The 27,654-nt window shown below is 47.8% G+C and overlaps 1 protein-coding gene across 2 annotated transcripts in view; it reads left to right on the forward strand.

Annotated features, from left to right (window-relative positions):
* CDK7 (cyclin dependent kinase 7) overlaps nucleotides 1-27,654 on the forward strand; it is a 306,650-nt gene that overhangs the window by 45,246 nt on the left and 233,750 nt on the right. The window contains exon 1 of one of the 2 annotated variants that reach the window (XM_086960720.1): nucleotides 16,206-16,461. The exons of the other annotated variant lie outside the window; for it this stretch is intronic. Coding sequence (XP_086816846.1) covers nucleotides 16,270-16,461 — 192 coding nt within the window. The 5' untranslated portion in view covers nucleotides 16,206-16,269. Of the gene's footprint in view, nucleotides 1-16,205; nucleotides 16,462-27,654 lie in introns of those variants that run through there. 2 annotated transcript variants of the gene reach the window in all.

Genomic DNA, 27,654 nt, shown 5'->3' on the forward strand with positions numbered 1-27,654 from the left:
TAGAACCAAGTTTAAATCTCGGGTAGGGTGGTATTGAGGAGTTGGATGTCGCTGGGAGACTTGATCCTGAAATAGATGTTTGTGTCGTCCGCGTAAAGGTGGTAATTCACTCTGGCTTTTTTCAATATGATTGTGAGGGGCTCCATGAAGAAATTGAAGAGGGGCTGGGAGAGGATCGAGCCTTGCAGGACCCCAAGTGTGACTTTAGTTGGCTTTGAGAGAAAGGAGTTCATTTTAATTTGTTGTGAGCTTTGTTGAAGGAAGGAGATGAACCATTTTAGTACTATGCCATTAATGCCGGACCGTTTTGACAGGGTCTCCACAAGGGCTGGATGGTTTACTGTGTCGAATGCCGCAGATAGGTCAATAAGGATGAGTAGGCAGGCATCACCTTCGTCTAGGGCCTTGTGAATGTCGTCGGCGACGTTGAGCATAGCTGTTTCCGTGCTACAGCCTTTTCTGAAACCAGATTGAAAGGCGTCAATATGATTATTGATTTGGAGGAGAACACATTTCTCCAATGTTTTTGCAAGGAATGGGAGGTTAGAGATGGGTCCGAGGTTGTTGAGATCATTAGGGTCAGCCCCAGGTTTCTTGAGAATGGGTGTGATTTGTCCTAGTTGAAGGGAGTCTGGGACACAGCCTGAGGTGAGAGAGGCATTGATGATTTTTGTCCAGAAGGGGGAGATTGTGTGATTGAGTTCTTTTATGATTGTGGAAGGGAGGGGGTCCGTGGTGTGGGAGGATGGTTTCAATTATCTTGAAGACCTTGTTTACCAACATTAGCTCAAAGTCAGACCAATGCACATTGTTTTTTAGCTGGAGGTAGGTCAGATTGTCCTTGTTAAGAGCTCTTTCCGAGTGGACAAGGGAGGTTGAAGGGTGGCAGGTTAGGGGGCAAGGGGGGTTAGCAATTTCTTCACAACGCTCATTGGTGGCTTCGATTTGTTTAGAAGGAGTGCAGTTAGTTTGGCTTTTAACAATGTTGAAGAGTTCTCGTGGTCTGTTTTTCGCCCGGTCTAGTTGGCTGCGGAAAAAAGAAACCTTTTCGCTGAAGATGTGTGTTTTGTATGACGGTCAACAAGATCTAAGATGTGTTAGGTGCAAGGACCAGGGGTTTTGTCTCCAAGACCTTTCTGTTTGTCTAAGTTGGCGCAGTTCACCATTCAGTTCCATGTTAAACCAGGGTTTTGATTTGTTTCTCCTCAGTTGTTTGAGTTTGAGAGGAGCTGCTTGGTCTAAGACCTCTGTCATTCTTGAGTTGAAGTGAGCAGTGAGGTCATCCGCCGTCCATGATGAGGGATGGAGTTGAAGATGGAGATGAATCTTGGCTTCAAGTTCCTATAGAGGTATTTCTTTGATGTTTCTGGTTAAGAGTTTAGGTTTGACAACACAAATAGGTTGGAGGCTGGCAATAGTGTCAATCAATCAATCAATCAGGAGTTTGTTAAAGCGCAACTACTCAGCCGTAAGGGTCTCAAGGCGCTAGGGCTGGGGGGAGGGGTGGGGGGGTTCCATTCCATCAAGGAGGGGGTCTGTCGAAGAGCCAGGTTTTTAGGTTTCTTGCGAAGATGGGGAGCGATGTTGTCTGTCTGAGGTGGAGCGGAAGGGCGTTCCATGCTTTGGCCGCGATGAAGGAGAAGGAGCGGCCTCCCGATCTGGTCTTTCTGGTGCGGGGGACCTCAGCGTAGGAGAGCTGGACTGATCATAGGGTCCTTTGGGGTGCGTGGAATTTGAGCCGCTGTTCTGGTATGCTGGTCCGGTGCCGTGGAGGGCCTTGTGTGCGTGGGTGAGCATCTTTTTTTTTTTTTTTTTAAATATATTTTTATTGCAGGAATTAGCCAAAGTTACATGATAGATCAGCAACATATCAGCAGGGTAAATGAGAAAGAAACATCCGATCCCCCGTGAGAAAACATCTTGATTACACAGCCATTCAGCCCACAACCCGAGGGTCGGGCGGCGTCTTCTTACAAGAAACACAGGTGGGGATCTGGTATAAAGTCGAAGCTGATCCGGATAATCCAACGGCCTTCATCTGCTTTTCTAGATCAACCTAACAGAAAAAACCCCTCCCCAACAGTCGCTCAGTTCCGCACCCTCCCCCCACCCAACCCCGCCATCAGTGTGTAGTGGTACGTGTAGATAGAGCTTGTGGGAAGGAACCCTAGGTGACTGGGTAGAGGTCAGTGTCGTAGACGTCTAACGGGACTCAAGTTGTGTTGCATCATCACCCTCGGAATCGCTGGAAGCGCAGTAATCTCTAAGGGCCTGCACTAGTGTTTCCCATTCCAACGCTGTTTCTAGCGCCCTCTCGTTTTGCTGCCGCCTCGCCAGTTGATATCGCAGAGTGCTCTCCCCTGTAGCCCACTTCAGAAGTTCGTTGTGCCATTTAGCTCCTGTTGGACCAACTCTTGCCTTCCAATTCCTGGTTATCTCTCGTTTAGCGAGAACAAGCCCTAAATCTATAAATTTGCTCGAAATTTTATTTTTAGGGGTATGCGGGAACCAATGTAGGAGCCCCACCGCTGCGTCGACCGTCAAGGTTCTCCCAGTAACCCTATTAAGAGTGTCCTCGATCAAACGCCAGTATGAGGACCGCGCCGGGCAGGACCACAGCATGTGAATGAGGTCAGCCTCAGACGCCCGGCATCTGGGGCAATCTGCTGTGTACGTGGCGAAGTATTGCTGAATTTTCGCCGGGGGTTAGATAGGCCCTGTGGAGTACATAAAACTGGACCAGTTGAAACCGGGCATGGCGCGCTCCCTTCCAGGCTCGACGCATTAGTTGTGTCCACGTAGTTTCTGGTATCTCTTTTCCTATGTCCGCCTCCCAGCGGCTCCGCAGTGTGGCGAGCGGGGGCAACCCCTCGTTAATCAATCTGTTATATAGGCACGTGACTGCCTTGACAGTCCCCGCGGACATCATAACGTATTGGCACACCGGAGACGTAGGCGGTTCCTCCAAACCACTTTTCCAGTGCGTCTGAATTGCCCTAACCAGAGCCGTGTGCAGGAGGAAGTCGCCTCGGGGAACGTCGAAACGGTCCAGGATCTCCTGGAAGGGCAGTAACACCCCGTCTTCATAAAGGTCCCCCACCAATTGCAATCCTGCATCTTCCCAATGCCCTAGGCGCGACCAGTCTCCCCCGTGCGGTAAGGCCGTTAACATCCCCAGCGGCATTTCCGGTGCATATGGGAGTTTCAGCTCCCCCCGGGCGTGGGCACGATTCCAGCATAACCTAATAGTCCTTTCTTCGAGCGTTAGGTCTTGCAGGGCTAAACGCTGGCGTAGTGCTATGAAGGAAATAATATGTCTGGGCATTCCCCTGCCCCTCCCATCCTCCTGGCCACGAAACTCTCTCGCTATCTCCTGGGTGAAGGTCTGCAATTGAGCTGCCAGATAATATTTCTCGAAGTCTGGCACCGCAAGGCCGCCTTCCGATTTTGGTCTCATCAGGGTCTTGAGAGCCACTCTCCGGCGGCCCGATCCCCAAAGGAACCCCACCACCATGGATCTCAAGAGCCGAAAGGTGGCCGGCGAGATCCAAATCTGAAGCGCTCTAAAATAGTATATCAACCGGGGAAGTGCCACCATTTTCAACAGTGCAATACGCCCCGCCACTGAAAGCGGCAGGGTGGCCCAAAAATCCCTGTTGCCTCGCAACGCGCGAGTACAGCGTGCTATATTGCCGTCTAGAAGGTCGGCGGGGTCATGGTACACGTACACCCCCAGGTACTTGAGGCAGCTAGGTTCCCACCTAATCTCTCTGCTGGTGTCGGGTCTGGGTTCACCTCTACGTACCGGGAACAGACAGGTCTTGGCCCAATTCACCCTAAGGCCCGAGACCTCCCCGAAGGATGTCCGAGCCTCTGCGGCCCCATCCAGAGCAGAATCTGAATTCTCAAGGAAGAGCAGCAGGTCATCAGCGTACAGTGAGATATAGTGCTGACCAGACAGGGTCCGCAATCCGCCGAATGAAGCTCCGGATCGGATTGACAGCGCCAGTGGCTCCACCGCTAACACTAAGAGCAATGGGGATAACGAGCATCCCTGCCTCGTGCCTCGTTCTACTGGGTACTGTTGGGAGATCAGCGGGCCTGCCCTCACCCTGGCCGACGCCGAGGCATAAAGCACCGTGGTCCACCTGATAAAGCCCTCCCCCAGACCAAAGCTCAGCAGCACTCTGCACAAGTAATCCCATTCAAGGCTATCAAAAGCCTTTTCCAAATCGACCGAAAGGACCAGCGGGCACAGGGCCTCCGTGTGCGGCTCCTCTAGCAAACGAAACAACCTGCGAATATTCATGGTCGTGTTACGTTTTGGGATGAATCCTGCCTGGTCCTCGTGCACCAAGGAGCGCATGTGCCCCAGCAGCCTCGATGCCAGTATGCTGCTTAGAATCTTATAATCGACTGTTAACATTGATAACGGTCGGTAAGACGCCGGGTCAGCTGACTCCCTACCAGGTTTGAGGAGGGGAACTACTAAGGCCTCACACATCGAGCTGGGGAGTCGTCCCAACCGCTTCGCCTCTTTGTAGACTATCAACAGTCGGGGCGCCAATAGGTCTACGTAGGCGGAGTAAAACTCGACCGGGAGCCCGTCAAGGCCCGGGGTCTTATTTCTCGCCATCACCTTTATGGCGCTACGGATTTCCCCCAGTTCAATATCGGCGCCCAGGGCCTTCGCCACGTCGGGTTCCAGCGCGGGAATCTCTAAGGATTGCAGATAATCATCAATCAGGGTGGGATCCCGGGTCAGGTTACTGCGGTACAGCCGTTCGTAGTAGCGCTGGTAGCAATCTAATATCTCCGGTTGGGTGTACACCTCAAGACCCTCCGCGGTGCGCATGGACGTCGTCGGGGAGGTCCGGCGCGTGGGATTGGCCAACCAAGCCAAAAGCGCGCCTGACTTATCCCCCTCCGCGAGCGACCTGGTGGTGTAAGCTTTATAATCAAAACAGCGCAGTCTTTCGACCTCCACTGCCACCGCCTCCAAGCCGCGGCAGTACGTTCTTGAAGTTCTGGATGGCCGGGGCGGCGAAGTTCCATCTCGCGGAGCTTCCGGTCAGCTGTGACCAGGTCATCAAGGATGACACGTCGCATACCCACTTTCTTAGAGATACAATAGCCCCTGACCACTACCTTAAACGCATCCCACTCTGATGCTCTCGATCCAGCAGTGCCCCCATTGGTCGCAAAATAATCAGAAATTTTGTCCTCCAGGTCCGCCCTGAAGACTATATCCTCTAATATCTATGGGCGCAGTTTCCAAGTAGGTACACTAGGGGCCCCGGGAAACCAACGGAAGTCCACTAGGAGGGCGTTGTGATCAGAGATGGTCCTAGCCAAATATTCAGAGCGCACCGTCGCGGACACCAGCTCCGCCGACCCCAGAAATCCGTCTAGCCGCACATGTAATTCGTGCAGGCCAGAAAAAAATGAGTAGTCTCTAGTGTCGGGGTGTTGCGCTCGCCAGATATCCGTCAACCCCCAGTGTGTCTGCCATTCCTTCCTGCCTTTAGCCACCCGCCGGACCGGGGAGTCCAGGAGGGGGGGGTGTGAGCGGTCGGCGTCAACATCCACCACCGAGTTAAAATCACCACCTAGCAGGAGGGTCCCCGAAAGGAAATGAGCCAAGGAGCCCGACAACCCGGAGAGGAAGGCGAGCTGGTCCACATTAGGTGCATAAACACAACAAATATTCAGGGCCCTACCCCCCAATGTACCAGAGATAGCCACGTAACGACCCTCCGGATCCACCACCGACTTTGAAACCTGAAGGGGAACCCCAGCTCTTATCCATATCAGTGCCCCCCTCGCGTAAGCTGAGTATGTAGTATAGTAAACCTGCCCTCTCCATCTACGTTGCAGCGCCGCCCCTTCCGCCTTGGTGAGATGTGTCTCCTGCAGTAGCGCTATTTGCACCCCTCTACGCACTAGATAAGCGTGAACCTTGTGACGTCTGGACATAGTGTGGAGCCCCCGCACATTCCAAGTGATGCATTTTACATTAGCGGTTTCAGCCATTGTCCCACATCGTCGTTCCCGGGCTCTCCCAACAACGCTCGAACAAAAAACAAGCAACAGTCAAGTCAACACTAATGGCGGCCATCCCCCCCAACAACAACCCAACACCCGTCTGAAACAAACCCCTCCCCACCCACCCCAGAATAGGACCCAAACAGCACCATCTAGTTCCCATCCAAACCGTGTCCCCAGAAAACCTCCGTTCCCCGACTAATCCTGCGGTCGCCACCGCAGGTAAGCCTTAAGGGCTAGGTGCAGGCCGGGCGCCAGTAATGGGCCGTCGAGTCCCGGTCTACCGAGACTAAGTCGAGCCCCAAGTCAAAGGTGTCAGCTAGATCCGGGCCCCCCAACCCCACCAATGGTTCATAGCGTTAACCGCAACCCCACATCCCCCACGGCAACCCCCCGCCCAAATGACATCAACTCACCAGAGTTCATCCCTGCCCATCCAGCATGCCCTCAGCCGAGTCCGGAGTAACCACTGGCAAGTGAACACTATCAGTTTCTGATTCCTCCGTGTCCGAATGAGCCCCCTCGCCGCCCAGTTCTGACTCTTCAACAATGGGGCCGCCCTGGGAGCCAGATAAGTTAGAAACCATTTCCAGTACTCCTCGCCGCTCAGCCATAGTCTCTACAGTCGAAGGCTTGCCCGGTTTGCCGCGGCGGCTCCGAAGTCTCTTGGAACGTCGTTGCTGTCCGGGTTCCGAAGTCGACTGGGAGGAAGAGCCGAAACCATCTTTGCCAGCCCTATATAGTTCGAGCCAAGTACAGACGTCCTCCAGGGTATCAAAGAACTGGGTCTTATCGTCAAGGATAATGCGGAGCCTCGCAGGAAAGAGGAGCGAGTATTGAATACCCTCGCTCCGAAGTTCACGTTTGACCGCTAGGAAAGAGGTCCGCTTTCGCTGGGTCTCATAAGTGTAGTCTGGAAAAATTTTCACTTGGCTATTCTCCACCTGGTAAGGGCCATTGTGTCTGGCAGCGTTGAGGAGCAGATCTCTGTCCCGAAAATGCAATAGGCGCGCCACCACCGGGCGTGGGGGGCGACCTTGTTGCGGTGGTCTCGCCGGCACTCTATGTGCACGCTCCAGGGTATAGAAGGAGGACAGACCTTCCGGGGCCACCACATTCCGGAGCCAAGCTTCTAGATAGGCCACCATGTCGCCATCTTCGATCTTTTCCGGTAGGCCCACCACACGAATATTGTTCTCTCTGTTACGCCCTTCAGCGTCCTCTGCCCAAGGCATCGATTCGGGTCAGGGCATCCCTCATCGTAGCAGCCAGAGTCTTCCGCCAGCTCCAGGACCTTCACCGAGCTCTCCACCTCTTTGACTCTGTCCGAGAGCTTGCCGTGGTCCGCCCTGAGGAGGCCCAAGCTCGTCGCGACCTGGGCGATGTCTTGCTGTAGGGCAGATCGTGTATTTGCGATCGCCTCCAGGACCCGGTCAAATTGCTGCTGTAGGTGGGGACCGCCAGAGCACTCCGGCTCACCTCGATCTTCCTTGTCCGGCGCCTCCATGTCCGAGGCGGCCGGGGTGGTTCCTTTAGGTCCCCTTGGCTTCCCCATGGCGGACGTGCCTCGCGGGAGAAAGTTCGACAGGCTCTCCACCAAGCATGGGCGTCGGCTGTTGTTCCGTTGGTGTGTGGTCGTATTGAAGGGGCCTTCGATCGTCCTCGCCAAGGCCTACCACTACTCCGATCTTTCGGGATGAACCACCGCTGAGACCCCGGAGGCCACCAAGGGGGAAGCGGGGCGATCGGTGCCGAATGGCGTAGGCCCGTCGGGTCGAGGGAGACCTCGAGTTATGACCACCAGTGCGGCTGGAATCCCTACGGTGCCAAGTCGCAGTGCCGCCCATAAAGTTCCCTGGGACCTGGCGAATTCAGGCTCTCGGTGGGATACAGCCGATCTTGTCGAGTGGTGCTGTCGTTCCGATCGGAGCCTCCGGCCGCTTGCTTCCAGCCTGCGCCGAGAGAAAAGCGACTATCAATCAGTCCAGGGATGTCCACGGCGTCCAGACACTTCCAATCCGCCAGCCGGATGGTCGCCTCTCAGAAAGATGAGACGTGGAGAAAGCTCAAGCAGATCTGGAAGGCTTGTCCGGGCCAGGGGTCTCGGCAAGGCTATCGAGAGGGTCCGGGCGCCATCTTGGGCTCCACTCTGTTTCCTCCGCAACTTCGCTTTTTCGTCAGAATAATCAGGTTTCGGGTATTCCCAGGTGCCTCACCAGGTCGGCCTCAACCCGATCTTCGATTTGTGGGGGTCGGGGCGCCCCAAAATCCTCGATCTGCAGGATAAAAGCGGGCTCAGTCCCGGAGCCGAGCTCTCAGGCGACCATCGCCATCGGCGTCCAAGCCACGCCCCCTCGTGGGTGAGCATCTTAAAGGTGATTCTCGCCTCGACGGGGAGCCAGTGGAGTGTGCGCAGGTGCTGGGAGATGTGGCAGTGTTTTGGCAGGTTGAGGACCAGTCTTGCGGCGGCGTTCTGGATGTTCTGTAGCTTGCGGATGAGGTTTTTGTTTATTCCGGCGTAGAGTGCGTTGCCGTAGTCGAGTCTGCTGGTGACCAGGTCGTGAGTGACTGTCTTCCGGTGTTCGAGGGGGATCCATTTGAAGGTCTTACGAAGGAGGCGGAGGGTGTGGAAGCAGGAAGATGAGACAGAGTTGATCTGGCGTCCCATTTTGAGCTCGGAGTCCAGGATGATTCCCAGGTTGCGTGCCTGGTCTGTGGGGGTTGGCGGGTTTCCGAGGGCAGTGGGCCACCAGGTGTCGCTCCAGGCGTCGGGGTTTGGGCCCATGATGAGTACTTCTGTTTTGTTGGTGTAGTTGTAGGCAGCTGTTTTTCATCCATTTGGCGTCGGCTTCCATGCCTTCTTGAAAGTTGCGTCTGGCGGTGTTGGGCTCATTGGATAGGGAGAGGATGAGCTGGGTGTCGTCTCGTATGACACGATGTTGAGTCCGTAGGTTCTGACGATGGGGGCAAGTGGAGCCATGTAGTGTGTCAATCTTGGACAGAATGAGTCGGTGGTCAGACCAGTCAATGGGAGTAATCTCTCTCAAGGTGATCAGATCATTGTTTGTTATGATCGCATCTAGTGTTGCACCTTTGATCTGTGTAGGTTTACTGCAGAGTTGCTTGAGGTTATGTATTTCCATAAGGTTGGAGAGGTTCAGGACATTGGAGTCTTCTGGGTTGTTCCAGTGAATATTGATGTCACCCAAGAAAACGTCTTTGGTGTCTGACAAGGAGAATCGTGTTATTACGTCTGTTAGTTCTTCTGGTAAGAGGGTACGCTCTCCAGGAGGATGGTAGATAGTGTGGAATTTTATGGGAGGGGTGCCCTTGGTGGTGAGTTCGACGCCTAGGTATTCAAGCGATAGGTATTCTGCAGGTTTGAGTTTGTTAATCTGTATTCCGTTTCTATGAATGATGGCTAGTCACCCCCACCACCCCAGTTTTGATCGGCCGGTCTTGTCTGATGAGGTTGTACCCTGGAGGGGTGAGAATGTCAAGAATGGGGGTAGGGTGGGAATTGAGCCAGGATTTTGTGAGGAAGCAATGTCAATTTCTTCAGCGAGGAGAGCTTCAGCAATGTCAGTAACGTGTTGTACTGCTGATCTGCAATTTAGGAGCTTGCAAGAGAGAGGACGGGGAGCCCCGATGAGGCAAGGAGTTAGGTGGATAGAGGTGTATTGAGCAGGGGGTCTAGGTGGGTGGACAGTATTCGCGATTCTGTTAGTGCTGATAATAACAGGGATGTGGACAGGGGCTGAGTTCTGGACTAACGTGAGGTGGGGGTCGTAGAGTTCAATAGGTTTCGGAACCGAAAAGGGTTGGCTATCCCTGTTGGGACTGGGGGCTTGGCTCGATGATGGGCTGGATGGTCGAGGGTTGCTCTGTGGGGCTATGTGGGATGTATTGAGTGAAGAAGGAGCACCACACCTCGGGGGGGGGGTGGGGAGCACGGAGACTTGGCCCTGTTGAGAAGGTCTTGTTGTAAGTGAAAGAAATCAGCAGCAAGGGAGTTAATTTTCTGCTCAATTCTGTTCAGTTGCTGTTCTATAGAGCTGAGGAAGTTTAAGGTTTCAAGCAGGGGTCGAGGATGACTGGGGTCTATGGAGTGAGGTTGAGCAGGGGTGAAGGGTTGGAAGGAGTCCATAGGATAAGGAGAGGGGGGAGGCTGTATGCTGGGAGTCGGGATTGAAATGTTCCTCAGGGCTCGACAAATGTACTCGCCCGCTCGCAAATGCGAGTGAATTTTGTTCAGGTCGAGTCAGTTTCAAGGCCTACTTGACCGGCCTGGCGAGTGCTATCTGATAGGTGCAGTTACAGTTGAAGGCTCTAGGTGGCAGCGCATTGCGGTGCGGTGCGCGATGAAGGCTTTAGGGGGCAGCATGTTCATGCACGCACGCACGATAGGCGGAGTGCAGGTGGTGCGGTGCGCAGTTAAAGTCTTTAGGGGGCATCACACTGCCTATTGTTTGGAGGCCAGGGCCGTCAATCTTGTAGCGCGCGAAAGCGCTACCAATGACAGCCCTGGCCTGCCTCCGCGCTGTGCTGCTTAAAGTGCAGCAGTGACGTAGCACGCCACCACACGCGCTCTCCTCGGTGAAGTCGGGACTCAGTGGCAAAGTGCGGGACGATTTGGCAGAGGTGAGTCACTTTTAAATTTCTTTTCATTTACACGAGGCTCCGTCATGTTGTCTCACCTTAGGTCAGCCTCCGAGTCTACGTTTTCCTTTTCCAACAGCGTTAGCTTTCCTTTTTCAACAGCGGTAGGCTGGATGGGGTGGGGCCGGTTTTATGAGAGGGGGCCGGTTTTGTTGCAGGGACCGATGTCAGTTTAGTAGTATTAGACTGTTCCGTGTCTCTCCTCGTGAAATATTACATGACGATTTTTAAAAATCTACCTGGCAGTGCACTATTGATGAATGTCTCCGCCGCGGTCTTATGTTCACCCTTAGGGTTGGATCTGGAGTGGACCTGGTGAATGTTATCATGCGCATTGGGGCGCGCTGAGTCACGCAATAATTTTATTATTTATAGCATGCTACCCGCAGGTGAGTCTCCTGAGTGTCCGTCCTGTTGTATGCATGTAATCCCCTGATCATGGCACTGTCTGGGGGCGTCGCGACCCGGCCGGTATCAAAAGCAAAAGGGTAGGCCCCGGCACTTTTACATTGGATCGTCTATTCTTTTTTTTGTGTTCATCTCTGATGGAGTGCTTAGTGTTTTTCAGCTGGTTCCCTTGTGTACTGTTGCTACCACCTGCCATCCTGCCATTGTCCGTGGTGTTGAGTGTTTTCCATGTTTCTTGCCCCAGCCACTCCCACCCTGTTGTCCGTCACTTGCCCCTTCACCTGCCGTTATCTGTATGCTTGCTCCCATCCCCTCTGTCCCACCCCTTGTTGTCTGCGTTGTTCTCTTGTAGGTCAGGCCTGCTGGGTGAGTCCGTGCCTGTTCGAATGCTTGGTGAGCAGTGCAGGGAGTTGAAGGTTATCATGGCTTGTTGTTTTTACGTTATAAGAAAAATTAATTCTGATCATTTTTGTGAGCCTTCATTCATAGGACTAGCTGAATAACTGGTGAAAGCTTGTGCAGCAAAATCCTCGTTTGCCCATTTCAATCGGTAGAAAATTGAAGGCAGTACATCTTACAACCACGCTCCTTCTGTGTGTTTTTCACGTCACCAGGGAACCATGTGTCTATATTTGTATTTTTGTAACTTGCATAGAAAGTTATTTTAATGTCTAGATACTGTGCTGGTGGGGGTCTGAAGTTGCTATCTGTATCATGGCAGGGCAAAGAAGTGCTCTGAAGATGGCAGACTGCCTTGACTAACTCGACTTTAATTTGGGTCATTATTTTCAAAAGTGGTAACCTAGTTGTCCAACAATTCGTGTAGAAGAAACGTGACCTCACTTTGCAGCACCAACATTTTTAAAAATCTTTTTAACTAGAGTAAACTACTTTCTGGGCGTTGCACACCTTTAATGTGGTATACGTTTTGTAAAACGCACTTGTTAAACCTCTGCACATTCTGGTTACTCCGATCACCTGGTACTGCATTGATAGAAAGTGGTGCGCTTCTGAAGCATTACATTCCGGCACTGGGACATTAATGATTCAGACAATTGTTCCTCTTCTTTGCCGCAGACATTTTCTAGAGTATCAAGTTGACTTTCTTTGTGACCAGGGTGTACAAGTTGCGCAAATGAGCTCCTAAACTTTCCTTGTCGTCCAACCCACATTAGCAATGTGAATGTTTTTTGTATACCGTACATGTGCAAAAGCGCGTTTTTTTGGTGACTGTTCTGTAATGGTTGAGACATTGCGGTAAAAGATTGGCCTCTTTTGTAGTGTTACATTACTTTTTCTGAATGTAAGTGTGATCAGTTTCTGCCTATCTGTTGTGCCAGTTACCACCTACCCCTACATGACATTTGTATTGAGCACCGTCGCACTGCTGCTGTTCCTGCGGTTCCTGTAGCATGTGCTAGAATAGCGTGTTAAAACCTTTCTTTTTCTTTTTCTGAGTGCATAAGACGCATGAAGGTGCAAGGGTCTGCCGTACACCCAAACAGTAGGGAGCATTACATTGAAAGGTGACTGTCTCCTGCAGACGGAAAGCCGGCCACATACTTAGGGATCCATGCAATCTCACTCCTGCAACTGCTGAGTGCTAATACTCACTCTCTTTCTGCACTGAGGTGTAGTATATCCTCATTTAGGCTTTGCGACGCTCTGCAGAGATATGCAGAGTCTTGGAAAGATGTCGCTGGCACCAGGGTAATTTAGAATTTGTATTGTGGACCCTTTCTACGCCCCATTGAGCCAAACCACCAGCATTGAAGAACAAGGGTGTAGAGACACCCCACAGGACTCGATTGTCTCCCCTTATACACATAAAGCCCTTATAGACCTCCTCATCAGAATGGCAGTGGAGGCCTCAGACACAGCTAACTCCCAGCCCCAAAATCCAGGACTGGAAGTCTAGTCATTGACCAGAACTCCAGCAGTGGTCTGGAGAAAAAGGCCTTAATTCTCACATAGGACACATGTGCAACTGGTGCTGAATGAGGGCGAGCTGCACATATATTGGCATCATTGTGAAATCTGGTCATGCTGTGAAAAGTTGTTGATCTGCTCCAGTAGCAGCTGCAACCCCATCGAACACATGACTGCTTTGATTGGTTCAGGGGTGGTCCGTGAAACTACTTCATTAGCTAGCATAGTTCTGGGTATTATCCAGTTACCTAAGTGTTATCTTAGAGAGCGCTTTTAGGCCTTCTTTGGTTTCCTAGCTCAAGCAGTGTATTAGATGAAATGGGCAATACAGAAAAGTGGCAAGCTCTCTCAGAAGCGTACTTGACGTTCCTGGTATGATTCCAATCCCCCCCGTCCCCCTCTGTTTGGCTGTGCAGAGTTGACTGTTGCTCTGTTGAGAGGAAGGCCTGTAGGATCCTTTTGAAATTGGCTGATGTATACATGTTAAAGTTAAGGTATTTTTTTTGCCATGTATGTTCGCAGAAACCTTCCCCACAGCACTTTGATACACACATAGGGAGGTAAATGGATGAAATTAACGTTTTCCTGGGTTGTTGGCGCTGCATATGTTTTGAAAAAAGTCCATTATGCGATCAATTGTGGGTCGAGTGCATTGCTGTTAGGTCGAGTAGAAAAGTCTACTCACTCGACCTGCAGGTCAAGTGAGATTTTTTAGATTTGTCGAGCCCTGTTCCTATTCGGGAAGTTCAGAGTAGGGAAGGTGGGGCTGGTGTCCAAGTGAGGAGGGAGAGAAATTCTGGGACAGGCGTCAGGGTTCCGGGCAATGTCAGCAAGATTGGTGATGGAGGCAGGTTGTGAATGTGGGAGGGCGACATCGGAGTTGGGGGAGAGTGCTGTGGTAGGAGGGGGGAGAGAGACCACAGGATTGGAAATTACGTTTCACAGGGATAAGTAAGGGTCGGGGGATCAGGGTCTGTGTAGGTGGTAGGGGAAGCTTGTGGAGGAGGGTTCCGGCTCTCAGGGGTGGAGAGGGGAGTGTCTGTGGGGATGACAGTAGCAGGCAGACTGAGGTTAGAGACCAAGCTGTTAAGATTGGCCTTGGGGGGGATTGTTAGTTGTGAGTTTGTTGCTCCTGGGGGGAGCAGTAGAAGTGAGAATGGTGGGTGTTTGGCGACAGAGAGTGAGAATAAGGATAGTGTGATTGTAGTGAGTAATGGTGGAAGTCCATGACTTGAGGGGGTCGTAAGGGCAGGGAGATTGGATTGGTTCCCTGATTTTAGTGAGGGTAGTGGGGGATAGGGGGGAAAGGGTTTGATAGCTCAGTTGAGTTAGCGAGGAGAGAAGTGTGGGGAAGTGGCGGTCAAAAGTGGTGAGGTGAGGGTTGGTGGCTTGTATGAGAATGGTTCCAGTTCTGTAAATGGAAATGGTGAGAACCCCTTTGAAGGTCAGGGAGATGGTAGCGGAGATTTTTTCGCCATAGGGAATTATTGCTGACTTGTCAACTTGAAGGTGACGAGAGAAGCTGTTTTTCCATTGAGCCGGGCGATTAGTGTAGAAAATTAAGTTTGTTTTCGTGCTGCCGTTGGTCGCTGAGTGATAGTTATCTAAAATGAGTGTTTCAGGATGTTGTTTTAGAATGCTGTGCTTGAAGTTCTTTTTTGCATTACTGGTCATTTTGTTAGGGTAATTAATGTACCAGGAGTTGGGTCTGTAACGCACGAGATTAGCGTTCCGGGTGGGGTTAGATGGGCACATGATTGAATGGTAAGAATGATTGAGATGTAAAAAGCAATCCAGCAGTGGGCTGGACGCACTCTTGAGGAGCCACAAAGGTAGGGTGGAGGAGGGCGCAAAAGAGATTATAAAATTGACACATACTAGGGAGTAACAGCATGCAAAGTAGAGGGTCAACGAAAAGCAGGCAAGACATGTTAGGCAAACGAATGCACATCATCAATAACAAAATCAAATGAATACAAAAGATAAATAAGAATAAAATAAAAATAGTAATAAAAAATATAAAATATACAGACACTATGGGTCTTTAAAGTTTCCAATAGTGTTAAGGAAAGTCTGCTTGTGCAGTGTCCTCAGTGGGAGGACCAAAAGAGAGCATAACAGTGGTCCTCTTTGTGGTTCTGTGAATTACTGAGGAGTAAGTAGTCCTTTCTCTCTTTGAGTACTTATGTCGGCCATTTTGGAGGGTGGCATTGCTGGACTTTTAAATGAGGGCACAAAATGGGGGCCTTGCAATGCCCACCGTGAGCCAATCGGAGGTGCTAGCATGGGCAGTAGATGTACAAAATGTGAGGGAGTCGCCCTAAACACCATTGGCATTAAAGAAGAAGAGAACGGGGACTGTCTCCCCGAGTCAGGTTCAGCGCTTTAGTGTTCAGCGTGGCGTAAACTTTTGACAAAGAGTAAATAATTAAAAATAATTGCCCTTGCGTGGGCTCAACTATGCTCTGTCTTGCTAGTGCGGAAACCGGAGGGAACAGAGCCTGGAACGGTTTGCCCTTGATAAAATATATAGAGTTCCAACAGAGATCGTACACGTAGAAAACCCAGGATACTCCCAGATACTGGAGTATGAAACCACTCACCTCTTTCCAGGGTGCTAGTGATAGGGGAGGAAGGGAGGGAGGGTTACCTGTGTCGATAGATTTCCTGCCACATTAATCTGCTTCCTGGGATAAGCAATCTGTGGTGTGGCAAGAAACCGTTCAAAGGGCGGGTCAACACTGATGTTCTTCTGATCTTCCACATGAAGCTCTCCCGGTCTTTTTACCTCAGAGCGCCGGGTCCTGCGGCAGAGCCAGCAGCGCTGAGGAGTCGGGCGAGAGGCGGGTCAGCAACTCCTGACCCCTGGATCCTGCATTGTGCGAGTCGATGCGAGCCCGGACAGAGGGCTTTTCACCTCAGAGCACTGGGTCCTGCGGCAGTGTCGGAGGTGCTGAGGAGTCAGGCGAGAGGCGGGTCAGCAACTCCTGACCCCCGGATCCTGCGCTGTGTGAGTCAATGAGAGACTGGACAGAGGACGGGTCGTTCCGTTCCCGAGTCCCGGCCCATGCAGTAATCCGGCTGAGCAGCCGAGTCCTGCTCGAGCAACGGAGTCTCTGATGATGCAGATCTTGCGCTGTGTAAGTGTCCGGTTCATGCGGCGATGTGGACCCTATCAGACGGCGGGTTGTCCGCTCCCGAGTCCCGGATCAAGCAGCAGAGCTTCCGATGAAGCAGCTCTTGACTGCATGGTGGGTCATCAGCTCTCGAGTCCTACCTCCTGTGGCAATGCTTCTGGCGCAGTGGTGGATCGGGACCGGAGGATGGATCCTCCGCTCTCACAGAGTCCTCATGCGGCGTTCTCACAGCGATCCTCCGAGTCCTGACTCAGGCAGCAGTGGGTTCCTGTGGTCTGTCTCGGTAAGTTTGAAGACGCTGATTTCGCTTCCGACTAGGAAAGCTTCCTTATTGAAGTAAACTTTGCTCCTATGTTACAATGATCTGAAGCAGCGGGGCTAGCACAGGATAAGCGGTGCTCCAGCGGTGTTGCAGGGAAGGCAACGAGAGGAGTCACGACCAACCCTGTGTAAAACTCAGCCCATCATGGATTACAGGTGGAATAGACCCTCATCCGTGCATCATGGGGTGTAGGGTTCGCTTCCTGTCCGGTTTGGAAGGCCCGATTCTGGCGAGGAGCAGCTAGGCAGTCAATGTGTGTATCCGAGAGGTAAGCCACACTATTATCACAGTCCGGTGATAAAGGCGTTGGATTGTTTGTAGGATGGGGCTGGATGGCAGGGTAGACAAGGGATAAATCCCGATTTGGTAGTCCCTAACCCGGGAGCCTCAGAGGAGAGCTCCTACTCGGCGGTCATCTTAGTTGTAGATGGTCCTTCATCGCTGTTACTGGCCTGAGGTTTACACCAAGCACGTCACATCAGTTTTCAGTCTATGATATGCTAAATCGCTGTAGCACCTTCTTTTTTCACCAGGGCAGTGGAATAGCAATTTTTGGAGGGGCAGGTCCGGCTAAACTCTGTTTTTCACACTGTAGGATACATGTACTGGGATCAAAATGGAGCCGTGTAACATGACTTGTGAACATAGAGAGCATGCATGCCCTGCAGCAATGCAAGGCATCGGTTGTTGACAGAGGCAGTCTGCGCTCCAAGTGAACATATACCCGCAAATCAACAAAAATGACTAAATCTAATAAATGAAAAGTTTAATACTCTGCACTTGACACAGAACCTGCCAGCTTTTATATGCATGACAACCAATTCCCTCCTTTCAAGTCCTGGGCAATTCGGTGGGGTTGGATACATTTCCACATGGTATCGCATTGGATCCCATCCTCATCACCACTTTTACAAAGGAGGACTACCAGCAATAGATGATTTATTAAGAATATATAATGTCCAACCCTTGACTGTTACAGTACAGTCTGCTGTCTTCTGCATTCCAGAACCCTTACTAAGTCACAGCCTTGTAAGGTGGTAAGACTTGTGCGTGCATATGCTTCAAGTAGGGAAGCAAAAAAGGGTGGGGTCTAAAAAAGTGACATTTCCAGTTTTAACTCCAATAGGATTCTTTGCTCTAAGATATAGAAAACAAAGGGTGATCGGAATTACACCTAACTTGGATTGAAAGTAGAACTTTACACAAGGAAGTGCCTTTTTTGTTTAGTTTAGTGTAAATCAATTCAGTAGTTTTGATAAATTAATCTATTAAAAGTGACTTGGTAGTAGGTAGGGTTAGTGGTAGTGTGAGGGAGAGATGAGGGGGCAGTTTTTGTGTGTGGGATAGATAATCCGGGTTGTTGAAGTGCGATGTAGAGATGGGTTGTAATGGTATTTTTTGTTGTGGAATTGTGTGGTGTGGAGTTGTGTAGTGGAGATATGTTGCATGGTGTGCTGTAGAAGTATGTGGATAGTAATTAAATGGTATGAACGGTAGTGGAATTATGAAGAGTGGGATAGTGTGTTATAGATTTAAATATGTGGGAGGGTTTCTGAAGTTGAATTGTGGTGTGTGGGACCAAAGTACATTACAATGCATTATGGTATTAGTAATCCTCAAAATACATAGGTTATAAAACAAGAAAGGAACATTTAGAGAACAAAAGTGAAGGCTGCAACCAAAATAAGCTTCACGAAAACAGTGGCAACCTTCACAAAACTTATAAAAATAAAACTTAACATCTGGAACAAGCGTGCACTCTATCCCATAATAACGTAAGAAAGCTGCTAAACACATTGCGCATAAGCTTCCCAGAAATAATCATGTTCTGCAAAAAAAAATAGATTTAAAAAGCCTTACCTTTAAAGACGTTGAAAACATTGCCAAAAGCAAAACAGTGACAACCTTTCCAAAACGTATAGAAAGAAAGCTGTACATAATATCGCGTACAAGCTTCACAATCCCCAAAAAAAGAAGATTCAGAACAAGCTTCTCTACAATAAACATGTTGTAAAATCGCTATACAAATAAAAAAGCCTTCACTTCAAGACCAGTAGAGTTGGGATTATTGTGGATGAGCTTCACAACATAAAGAGACCAATAAAATGAAACTTTTAGAAAAATCGTGAATATAATACGTATATGACATTTGGAACAGATCGGCTAAATCGGCTAATTTTAGAACAGGTAAACTAGGTATAAGTATTGGTCTGGGTTTCCCATTTTTCTTTTAAGGCAAATTACTCAGTATCTCCGTGAGTAATAATAAATGAATGTTTTTTTTTAAAGTAATATCAATTCTGTGTAGGTAAAAGACTCGGGTAGAGTTTGCGCTATATAAATTCTCTCTTTTCCTGAATAAATTAAGTAAAATGCTCCACTGGAAAGATACAAAAAAAGTGTTTAAATTTAAAAAAAAAAAAGGAATAATAACAATGAAAGGATGAGAAGGTTGAGGACTGAGCTAAACAAGTTTCATAATGAGTCAGTAGGTTTGGGATTATCAAGTAGACGCTTCAGAAAATAGACAAACAAGCGCTGGCGTTGCCAATAGGTCTCGCAGTAGGAAAGTTTGAGCTATTGGTTTTGTAAATTACATTTTATATTTATGTTTTGTGATTTACAATGCTAATACTTTTAACTTTAGCATATGTGACACTTTTAGTATTTGTAATGTCACATGTTTTGTATTGCCTTTACTTAGATGTATTGATATTACAATTAACATTGGCTTTTAATTTTTTTAAATAATTAATACTTAAATAAAAGTGATTGTACTTTTTACTGGCAATAGCTTAAACTTTTGTAAATAACTGTTGTGAAGATTATGTTCAGTGACTAAAATCCAAGAACAGAAGTGAAATATTAACATTTTTTTGTGACATTTGCAATAAAGCTTCAAACATTGAGAGAACATATTTGAACCAGTGATGCTGTGGTGGTGCTGAGTGATGCTGTGGTGGTGCTGAGTGATGCTGTGGTGCCCCTGAGTGATGCTGTGGTGCCCCTGAGTGATGCTGTGGTGGAGCGATAGATAGAGGGCGATAGATAGATAGACAGACTGAGGGCGATAGATATATAGACAGAGTGAGGGCGATAGATAGATAGACAGTGAGGGCGATAGATAGGATGAGGGCGATAGATAGATAGACAGAGTGAGGGCGATAGATAGATAGACAGTGAGGGCGATAGATAGGATGAGGGCGATAGATAGATTGATAGAGAGTGAGGGCAATAGATAGATAGAGTGAGGGGAATAGATAGAGTGAGGGCGACAGATGTGTGTGTGCAGTTGTGTGCGGTTGTGTGTGTAGTTGTTTGAGTGGTTGTATGTGTGAGTGGTTGTATGTGTGGGTGGTTGTATGTGTGAGTGGTTGTATGTGTGAGTGGTTGTATGTGTGAGTGGTTGTATGTGTGAGTGGTTGTATGCATGTATGGTGGTGGGGTTGTGTGTGGGGTTGTGTGTGTGTGGGTGTTTGGGGGTGTGTGTGGGGTTGTGTGTGTGGGGTTGTGTGTGTGGGGTTGTGTGTGGGGGGTTGTGTGTGGGGGGTTGTGTGTGTGGGGTTGCGTGTGTGTAGTTGTTGTGTGTGGTTGTGTGTGTGGTTGTGTGTGTAGTTTGGAGGGGGGACGGAAAAAGTAAGACGCCACTTGATAAGATGATACATTCAATGAAGAAACAAACATTATTTAAGCGGAAGCATAGCCAATGAGCCTGTGTCTGAAGAAAGATGTCACACTCTTGATTGGTAAGTTTAATGAAAAGACCCTTGATTCAGGGGCTTAAAGACTGGAATAAGTATGAATGTACTCAGAGAGACACGTCCAGACTGCCACGCTTTGAGCTGCACAGACAGAACTGCTTTTGTGACCATGCGCATGCGCAGCCCGACCAAGAGCTGCCAGGGGCCCCCGCTGTTGTGGACAATGGTCGTCTGAGCGCGAGGAGCCAGCCATCTCAGCGCTCGGATCGCCTATCGAAACTCGAGGGTGACCTTGTTAACAGGTGATCTTGTTAGCATAACCCTTCCGCGCAAACAGGTCGCGCTTTTCACAATATGTTCTAATCTCGTTGACGTCACGTGAATACAAGAGGGAACGTTAATTAGGTCACATTAAAAAGAAAAAAAAGTACAAAAAAGGAAGAGGGTTGAGTATGGAGGGGGGACGGAAAAAGTAAGGCGCCACTTGATAAGATGATACATTCAATGAAGAAACAAACATTATTTAAGCGGAAGGTTAGCCAATGAGCCTGCGTCTGAAGAAAGGTGTCACAACAACTTAGTAAGAATGACAAAACTAACTTTGAAGGAGAAAAAGGCCCGGTTATGCACTGGGCATGTAAACATGTCTAAAAGTGAGCGTTTCTGCTGGTAAAAGGGCCAGGTTTCTTCAGCAGCAAAAAGCTGCGGTAGATACTTCACAAAATTACAGGAATATGTGTGGAATACCCGGGATGGTAGGTAATAGTACTGTACCGCTGCATTTCCTAGATATTCTGGGGATGTTTTCATAATGGTTTAAAGCAGAAAAATGAAAGAAGGGACAGAGAGGAGGAAAGGTGGGAGGGAACACGGCCTGGGGGAAGCTGGCTGGGGAGGAGGAGGAGAAATCCAAGTAAGGCTGTGTGCGGGGAGAGAGAGGGGAGGTGCTGGAGCTGGGGAACAGATTGCTGTGAAAGTTTATGACCCAAAAGCGCATGCCTGTGGCCACGTGAACTCGAAGAAAACCGCACCAAAAAACCCTTGGTTTGACGAGTATTTTGAGCACTTGAATTCTCACCATTTTCCATTCCTTCGGAATGGAAAAGGCGAGACCTAAAAAAGGAAAAGTTGTTTACAAACGTGCACACTTTCCCATATTATAGAAAGAAAGCCTTTGAAGATATCGCACATCATTTTTTTTAATCATAGGCTAGTAGGGTAGGGATTATTGCGTAAAAGCCTTTTGAAAGCCTTTTGAAATTAAATGAAAAAAGAATCCTTTCGACAAAGTGCAGGCTATACCATATTATAGTGCAAAAAAAACTGCACACGTTTCACAAAAAAACGTCAATAACATACGGTTGACTTTCCCTATATAATACTCTGTTGGGAAATCTTAAAAGTGGAATATTGCGTTAATTTGTGCATATTCCGCCACATGGCAAAGCAGTCTGAGAAACATACATAGCCTTTGATTCCTAGTTTTCATCTTAACAGGCCTGTCTCCTTCCTGTAGCACCCATAAAACAACTTGCAAGTGGCGTGAACACTTTGCAATTAACTGTATTTAAGAATTACAAAAGGCTAGCTTTCACAGAGCGGTCAACTACACCCTTATGCTCCACCTCTTTCTTCCATTTGCATTTTCTAAAGATTTGTGTTTTAGCAAGTGAAATGTGCGCCTTTGAAAGCCTTAACTGACAATACTTGGATTTAAAGGGACTCAATCACAAGCTTGGAAAAAAAGACGCGTAAGCTTCACAAAAACCGTGACAACCTCCAGAAAACGTATATAAACAAAGCCTTCCAAAAACGTGTGCATAAGCTTCACAAAAATATTGGCAAGCTTCACACATTTTTTTTAATTAAAAGAATCCGTACAAAGCATTGTGCACAAGAATCGTGAAACCCGAAATAGGAACAGTTGAAAAAAAAGTGCAGGCTGCAACCAAAACAAGCTTTTACAAAAACAATACCAATGTTACCAATAAATTATTCATCTAAAAAAGCCTTCCCTGTAAAGCTGTCCAAAACACAAGTTTCATAAAGAAAGTGGCAAACTTTCCAAAGCTTTAAAAAACAAATCTGTTCAAAACATTGCGCACATTAAGAAAAATAAGTTTCACGAGAACAATGGCAACCTTCCCAAAACATACAGAAAATAATCTGTACAAAACATTGCACACTAGGTTCACGAAATAGAGGCCAAAAAATGGAACATTCAGAAAAAACATGCAGGCTGCATATAAAGAAAAAGTGCACAAACGCAAAGGGAACAAGCATTGGCATAGCCAATAGGTCTCGCCTTTGGGACCTTATAAGTATTTAGTTATGCAGCAGGTCCCAAAGGCGAGACCTATTGGCTATGCCAATGCTTGTTTTTTTCCCTAACGCTAGTTGCTCCTCCAGTTGCTGACTTCTAGCCCGCCTTTCCTTGAGCTTGTGATTCGAAGCGCTCAGCGCCTCTGCCTGTTTAACCCATTGACCGCGGCCGGAATTCCGCCGTGGTGCGGGTGATTTATGACTGGGCGTGGTCAGGACGACCCCTGGCCGTCCTCCGCACACGCCCACCGTGACTACGGACGGTCAGGGGCCGTCTGACGCACGGAAAGGGTTAAAGGGGCGGTTTCCCTTTTAAGTGTGAGCGGTGTAAAGATCACAGTCCGGCAGGAGTGTAAACCGCCATCCTGCCCCCAGCTGCGTCAAAACCCCGGATTACACAATCTCAGCTCAGGGCCTCCTTTCAACTGCTGCGTAAAAGCGCTAAACCCTACACTGGGGAAGTGTTGAGGTCATCGTGGGGTGAGGAGGACCGGGCCGGCAATGGGCAGCAACTGGTACATGGGTGGGAGGGGGCCGTCCAGTAGAACCGGATCTGCTGCGTTTTTACTGGCATATTGACTTCCCAGCATTGGTGTAATGCACCCATGGGGTGTGGGTAGGGTGGAGTTCTGAGGGGGGTTATAAAAAACATTTGTTTATATTATTTGAGGTTTTATATTGCGCAGTTCAGACAGGCTGTTTTAAAGCACTATCTTCTGTGACTGGCATACAGGTCAAATGGGGTTGGAATGCAAAACTAGGAGCACTGGTAAATAAAGGGATTTCGCGGTTGGGGGGAGGGGGGTGTTCTCAATCAGTTTTAGCGAGTTAGCAAGCCAGGACTTTAACCTGAGCTCCATTCTATTCCACCAATTTTACTCCTATCCACATACCATTCTGTCTGGTTAAGTAGGCGGATATTTCATGTAGAGCATTGAACAACTTAATGGTGTCTGGTATCTCATTGAATGGTAGAAATAGTTAAAAAAAAAAAATTTGTCCGCGTCCAAGGCAACAAGCGTGCATGCCTTGTGCAAGTAGGTGGTGAGAAGGGAGTGCGGCCGAGAGCAGGCAGCGCTTCCCTTGCGGGAGCGAGCGCAATAATTGCTAACATATGGTGCTGCTCGCTCCCTCAAGGGAATCGCCAAACGTGCACGCGTTGCATTGAAAGCAATGCAACACGTGCATGTTTTTGCCTGCAAAGCTGAATCGATTTCAAGAGGTCTCTTTCCTATGCAGCTCATGCGCTCTGCGTAGGCAAGACCTAAAAAGCCTTCACAGAGAGGATACCCTTAATAGGCCATTACTTCAGGGGAGGAGCAAGACACAAAAAGGTGGGACTGATAAAGAAACTAAACCATTGAAAAGCAAGCTTTTGGGAACAAAACAAACTTGAACAGATTGGCAATGAGGGGCAGAAGTAAAGACCACATTCTCAACACAGCATTTCTCAATGAGACAGCGCATGCACCGCCTATGTGAGGCCTAAAAATGGTTGTGTGAAGAGCCTGGCCATAGGCAGGCCCATAGGGTATTCCTGCTACACGTAGGCTTTGGCTGTGAGCAGTGGAGTTGGCGACCCAGATTGATTTAGGCACAGGAGCTGCACCTGAACCTGTTGCCTGTTGGCAATAGGTGCAGCTCATAGTCAAAGACTGCGCGCAGCCTGGAATGTCTACTTGAGGAGGGTTGGCCTCACCTCATAAACTCTGCAGAGTAACGCCTAAACCATTCACAACTGGTTTTGTTAATAAAGAAAGTGCAGCATAAAAACTCCAGAAAGTCAATGACAAAACCAAAGTTAAAAGCTGATGGTATGGTTCTGTCTCAAACGTGAAAAACCACTGATGTTCACCAGTTAAGATAATCAATGCGTACAATGAATGCTGTAACTCATGTTAGCCACCTTTCTCAAACACCCATTTCCCAATGGTACAAGTAAAAAAAAAAATCAAACCATGTTTGTAAGAGAGAGGGGCGGTGGGCTAATACTTTACCATACCAATTCTTCTTTTGTTTTCTTCCTTCCCATTTTTACTGTTTTCTATTTTTTTGTCTTCCTTGTGTGTTTAAAGAATGGTTTCAGGTTGCAGTATCTCAAAGCTGTGGGAGCTTTTATTTGAACTAATAAGATTTTTTTTTAGTGTGATGGGTATTCAAAATAAAAAGTATTTCTATAGTTGTTCTAATGACACTTGTTTGTTAGGAAGCACGCAGACTATTATATTAAAAATATATGCAATAAGTTTATTTTGAAATTTAAAACTTTCATTGCAAGCGTGTGGCTACTGTAGGAAATCCACCTTTCTGCGTGGTCACTCCAGATTTTTTACTTTGTGCTGGACCCTATATTTTTTGCTGTCTTTAGACCTGTGTGTGCTTTACCCCTGCTAACCAGTGGTAAAGTGCCTGCATGCCTCCTTCTTAAACCTGGTCATATTGGAATATTTAATTTACCTACAAGTCCCTAGTATATGATACGTGGTGTATCCTGTGCCAGTGAGTTAAATGTTACTAGCTGACTGCTGCTCCTATTGTGCTCTTCACTACAGTGGCAGTCCAAAAATGTTTTTAGGCGTACCATTGTAGCCTGACTGTAGCAGAGTAAAAACTGAAAATCGACCAGTCAAAATAAACCCTTTTCACAGACCAAAACCTCCCCTTTAAATATTAATGTCACCTCTATGTAAGCCTTGGAGCCCGCAAGGCAGAGTGTGTGGTATTTAAAAGTAGTCTTCTTTAAATCAGAGGGTAGGGAGGAGGAAATTGTGTCTAGTCTGTTCCCCAGGTAATCTTATTTATCATAAGTGGACTTAGACACTTGTAACTGCGTTACACACAGTTATGTAGATAACACTCATAAACGCTATGTATTGAGGTGATGTGGTTTATGTTGATTCTCCGCCCCACATAGACGTTATGGCATTTATCATTGGGTCATCTCATTGTGCTGTATGCCTACCTCAAGCCTGAGGTCAACTCTGGAGTAGCGCAGTAGTGTCCAGAGAAAAGGTAAAGCCACATAAGAGGGTTTATATTAAAAAACACACATTCATCCAAAGTTCACTTTATTCTAGAGCGGATGTGGTCTGTTATTAAAAAATATAGCATATGGGTATACGGTTAAACCGAGTTACTGGGTCCTAGTATATCACTTCAAAACAAACTGCCAACATGTTTCTGCTCCTCTTGGCCCAGCCGGGTCTATGGAGCATTCGTCAGGACAAATATACAATTAAAATTATACTCACACCCTTTTTGTGTGGTATGTCAGTGGTTCAAATTGCTCTCACTGTGGTCTGATACTGGAGGTTCTATTAAACCTAGAAATAATTTTTTTTGCAATTATATACATATAAATACAACCTGTAATTCTATTGTTCTGTGGCTCGTACACCTTTATGTGTATACAGCAATTAATCACACTTCATTATTAATTTCAATGTGAATACATTCTTTCATGTTCACTGAATGTTAGAAAAATGGGAGACTATTTGGCGAATTACGTGGGGGAAATTCATCATGTGAGATAGCGTGTCAATAACTGATGGAGTTACTTATCATATGGCTTAGCCTCCACTTTGATTTGAGCATTAAGTCAATGAGTGGCGTCATGGTCTGTAAGTTCTCGATTTCTTATACACCAACTCAAACATCATAAATATTACCATTGTTATGCCATGCAATCGTATCGTAGGTTTCACACACACAATTCAATGCATTACGTGCCTTCTTTGTAAAGCGATACCTCGGCTTAGACTTTACCTCGTTAATATGCTGTTGTGTGTCCACGGGGGGAAAAAGGACATCTGAGTCCCAGGCTGAAAATAGAAAAAGGGGAGGGGGGCGGTTTAATACATTACCGTTCACGCATTGGGGGCCCTCATTGTGCGGAACGCGAAAGGCCGGCTCTGTCTCGTTATCCGTTCCTTCTTACCCGCATTGAATGGCGAATTCCGCGTCTGGTGCTGGCGCTGCCCCCGAACGCGGAAACTCGTCCGGATTGGGTATTGTGTTGCCTGGATCATAGAAATAAATGACAGACATTCCTATGAACATGCTAACCCATAAAAATAGAAAAAGGGGACTTGCGTAGTAGTACCTCTACATGTTCGAATTCTATTGAAATTAACAACATACTCGTAGTTAGCAGATAATGTGAATGTGTTTTTTTCTTGGGCATAAAAATGGCGGAGCTATTATGACAGTATTTATGACAAATCAGTCATTTATCTATGGTAAACTTAACAATAATTTTTAAAATGGGTGGACTTCATAACTCGCGGTATTACTAGTGAACCTTATGAAATGGTCAAGAAAGCCCAATACATGACTAATGCGGTGGTGTGTATACATAGGGGGCTAGTGTGCTCGTATTCACAACCTGCCAATTAGTTCTTAATACATTTATCGACATAAGTTTGAACAGGGTGAATAGCATATACAAGGGGCTGGTGTCCTCGTATTCACATCATGCCAGTTAGTTCTTAATACATTTATCGGCATAAAATAAAAAGGAAGGACAGCATAGACAATGATATTGTTTCTCAATCTTATGAAAAGTATATAAGATCTGTACCTTTCTAATGTGGTGTACTACTGCAGAACCCATATGCTTTCACGTGCACAGAATGAGGAGGTGTACAGTCTGTCTGGCGAAGGTATCTTAAGCAAAGTGGTGCCACTGTACATTATCATTAAGACCACTTTGGTGGGTTTTGAGTCTATTTACCCTTCTTTGTTCTTGAAGTGATATACTAGGACCCAGTAACTCGGTCCAACCGTATACCCATATGCTATATTTTTTAATAACAGACCACATCCGCTCTAGAATAAAGTGAACTTTGGATGAAGGTGTGTTTTTTAATATAAACCTTCTTATGTGGCTTTACCTTTTCTCTGGACACTACTGCGCTACTCCAGAATTGACCTCAGGCTTGAGGTAGGCATACAGCACAATGAGATGACCCAATGGTAAATGCCATAACGTCTATGTGGGGCGGAGAATCAACATAAACCGCATCACCTCAATACATAGCGTTTATGAGGGTTATCTACATAACTGTGTGTAACGCAGTTACAAGTGTCTAAGTCCACTTATGATAAATAAGATTACCTGGGAAACAGACTA

Source organism: Lissotriton vulgaris, chromosome 3_1, assembly GCF_964263255.1.
Source record: "Lissotriton vulgaris chromosome 3_1, aLisVul1.2, whole genome shotgun sequence".
In the NCBI taxonomy this organism is placed as follows: domain Eukaryota; kingdom Metazoa; phylum Chordata; class Amphibia; order Caudata; family Salamandridae; genus Lissotriton; species Lissotriton vulgaris.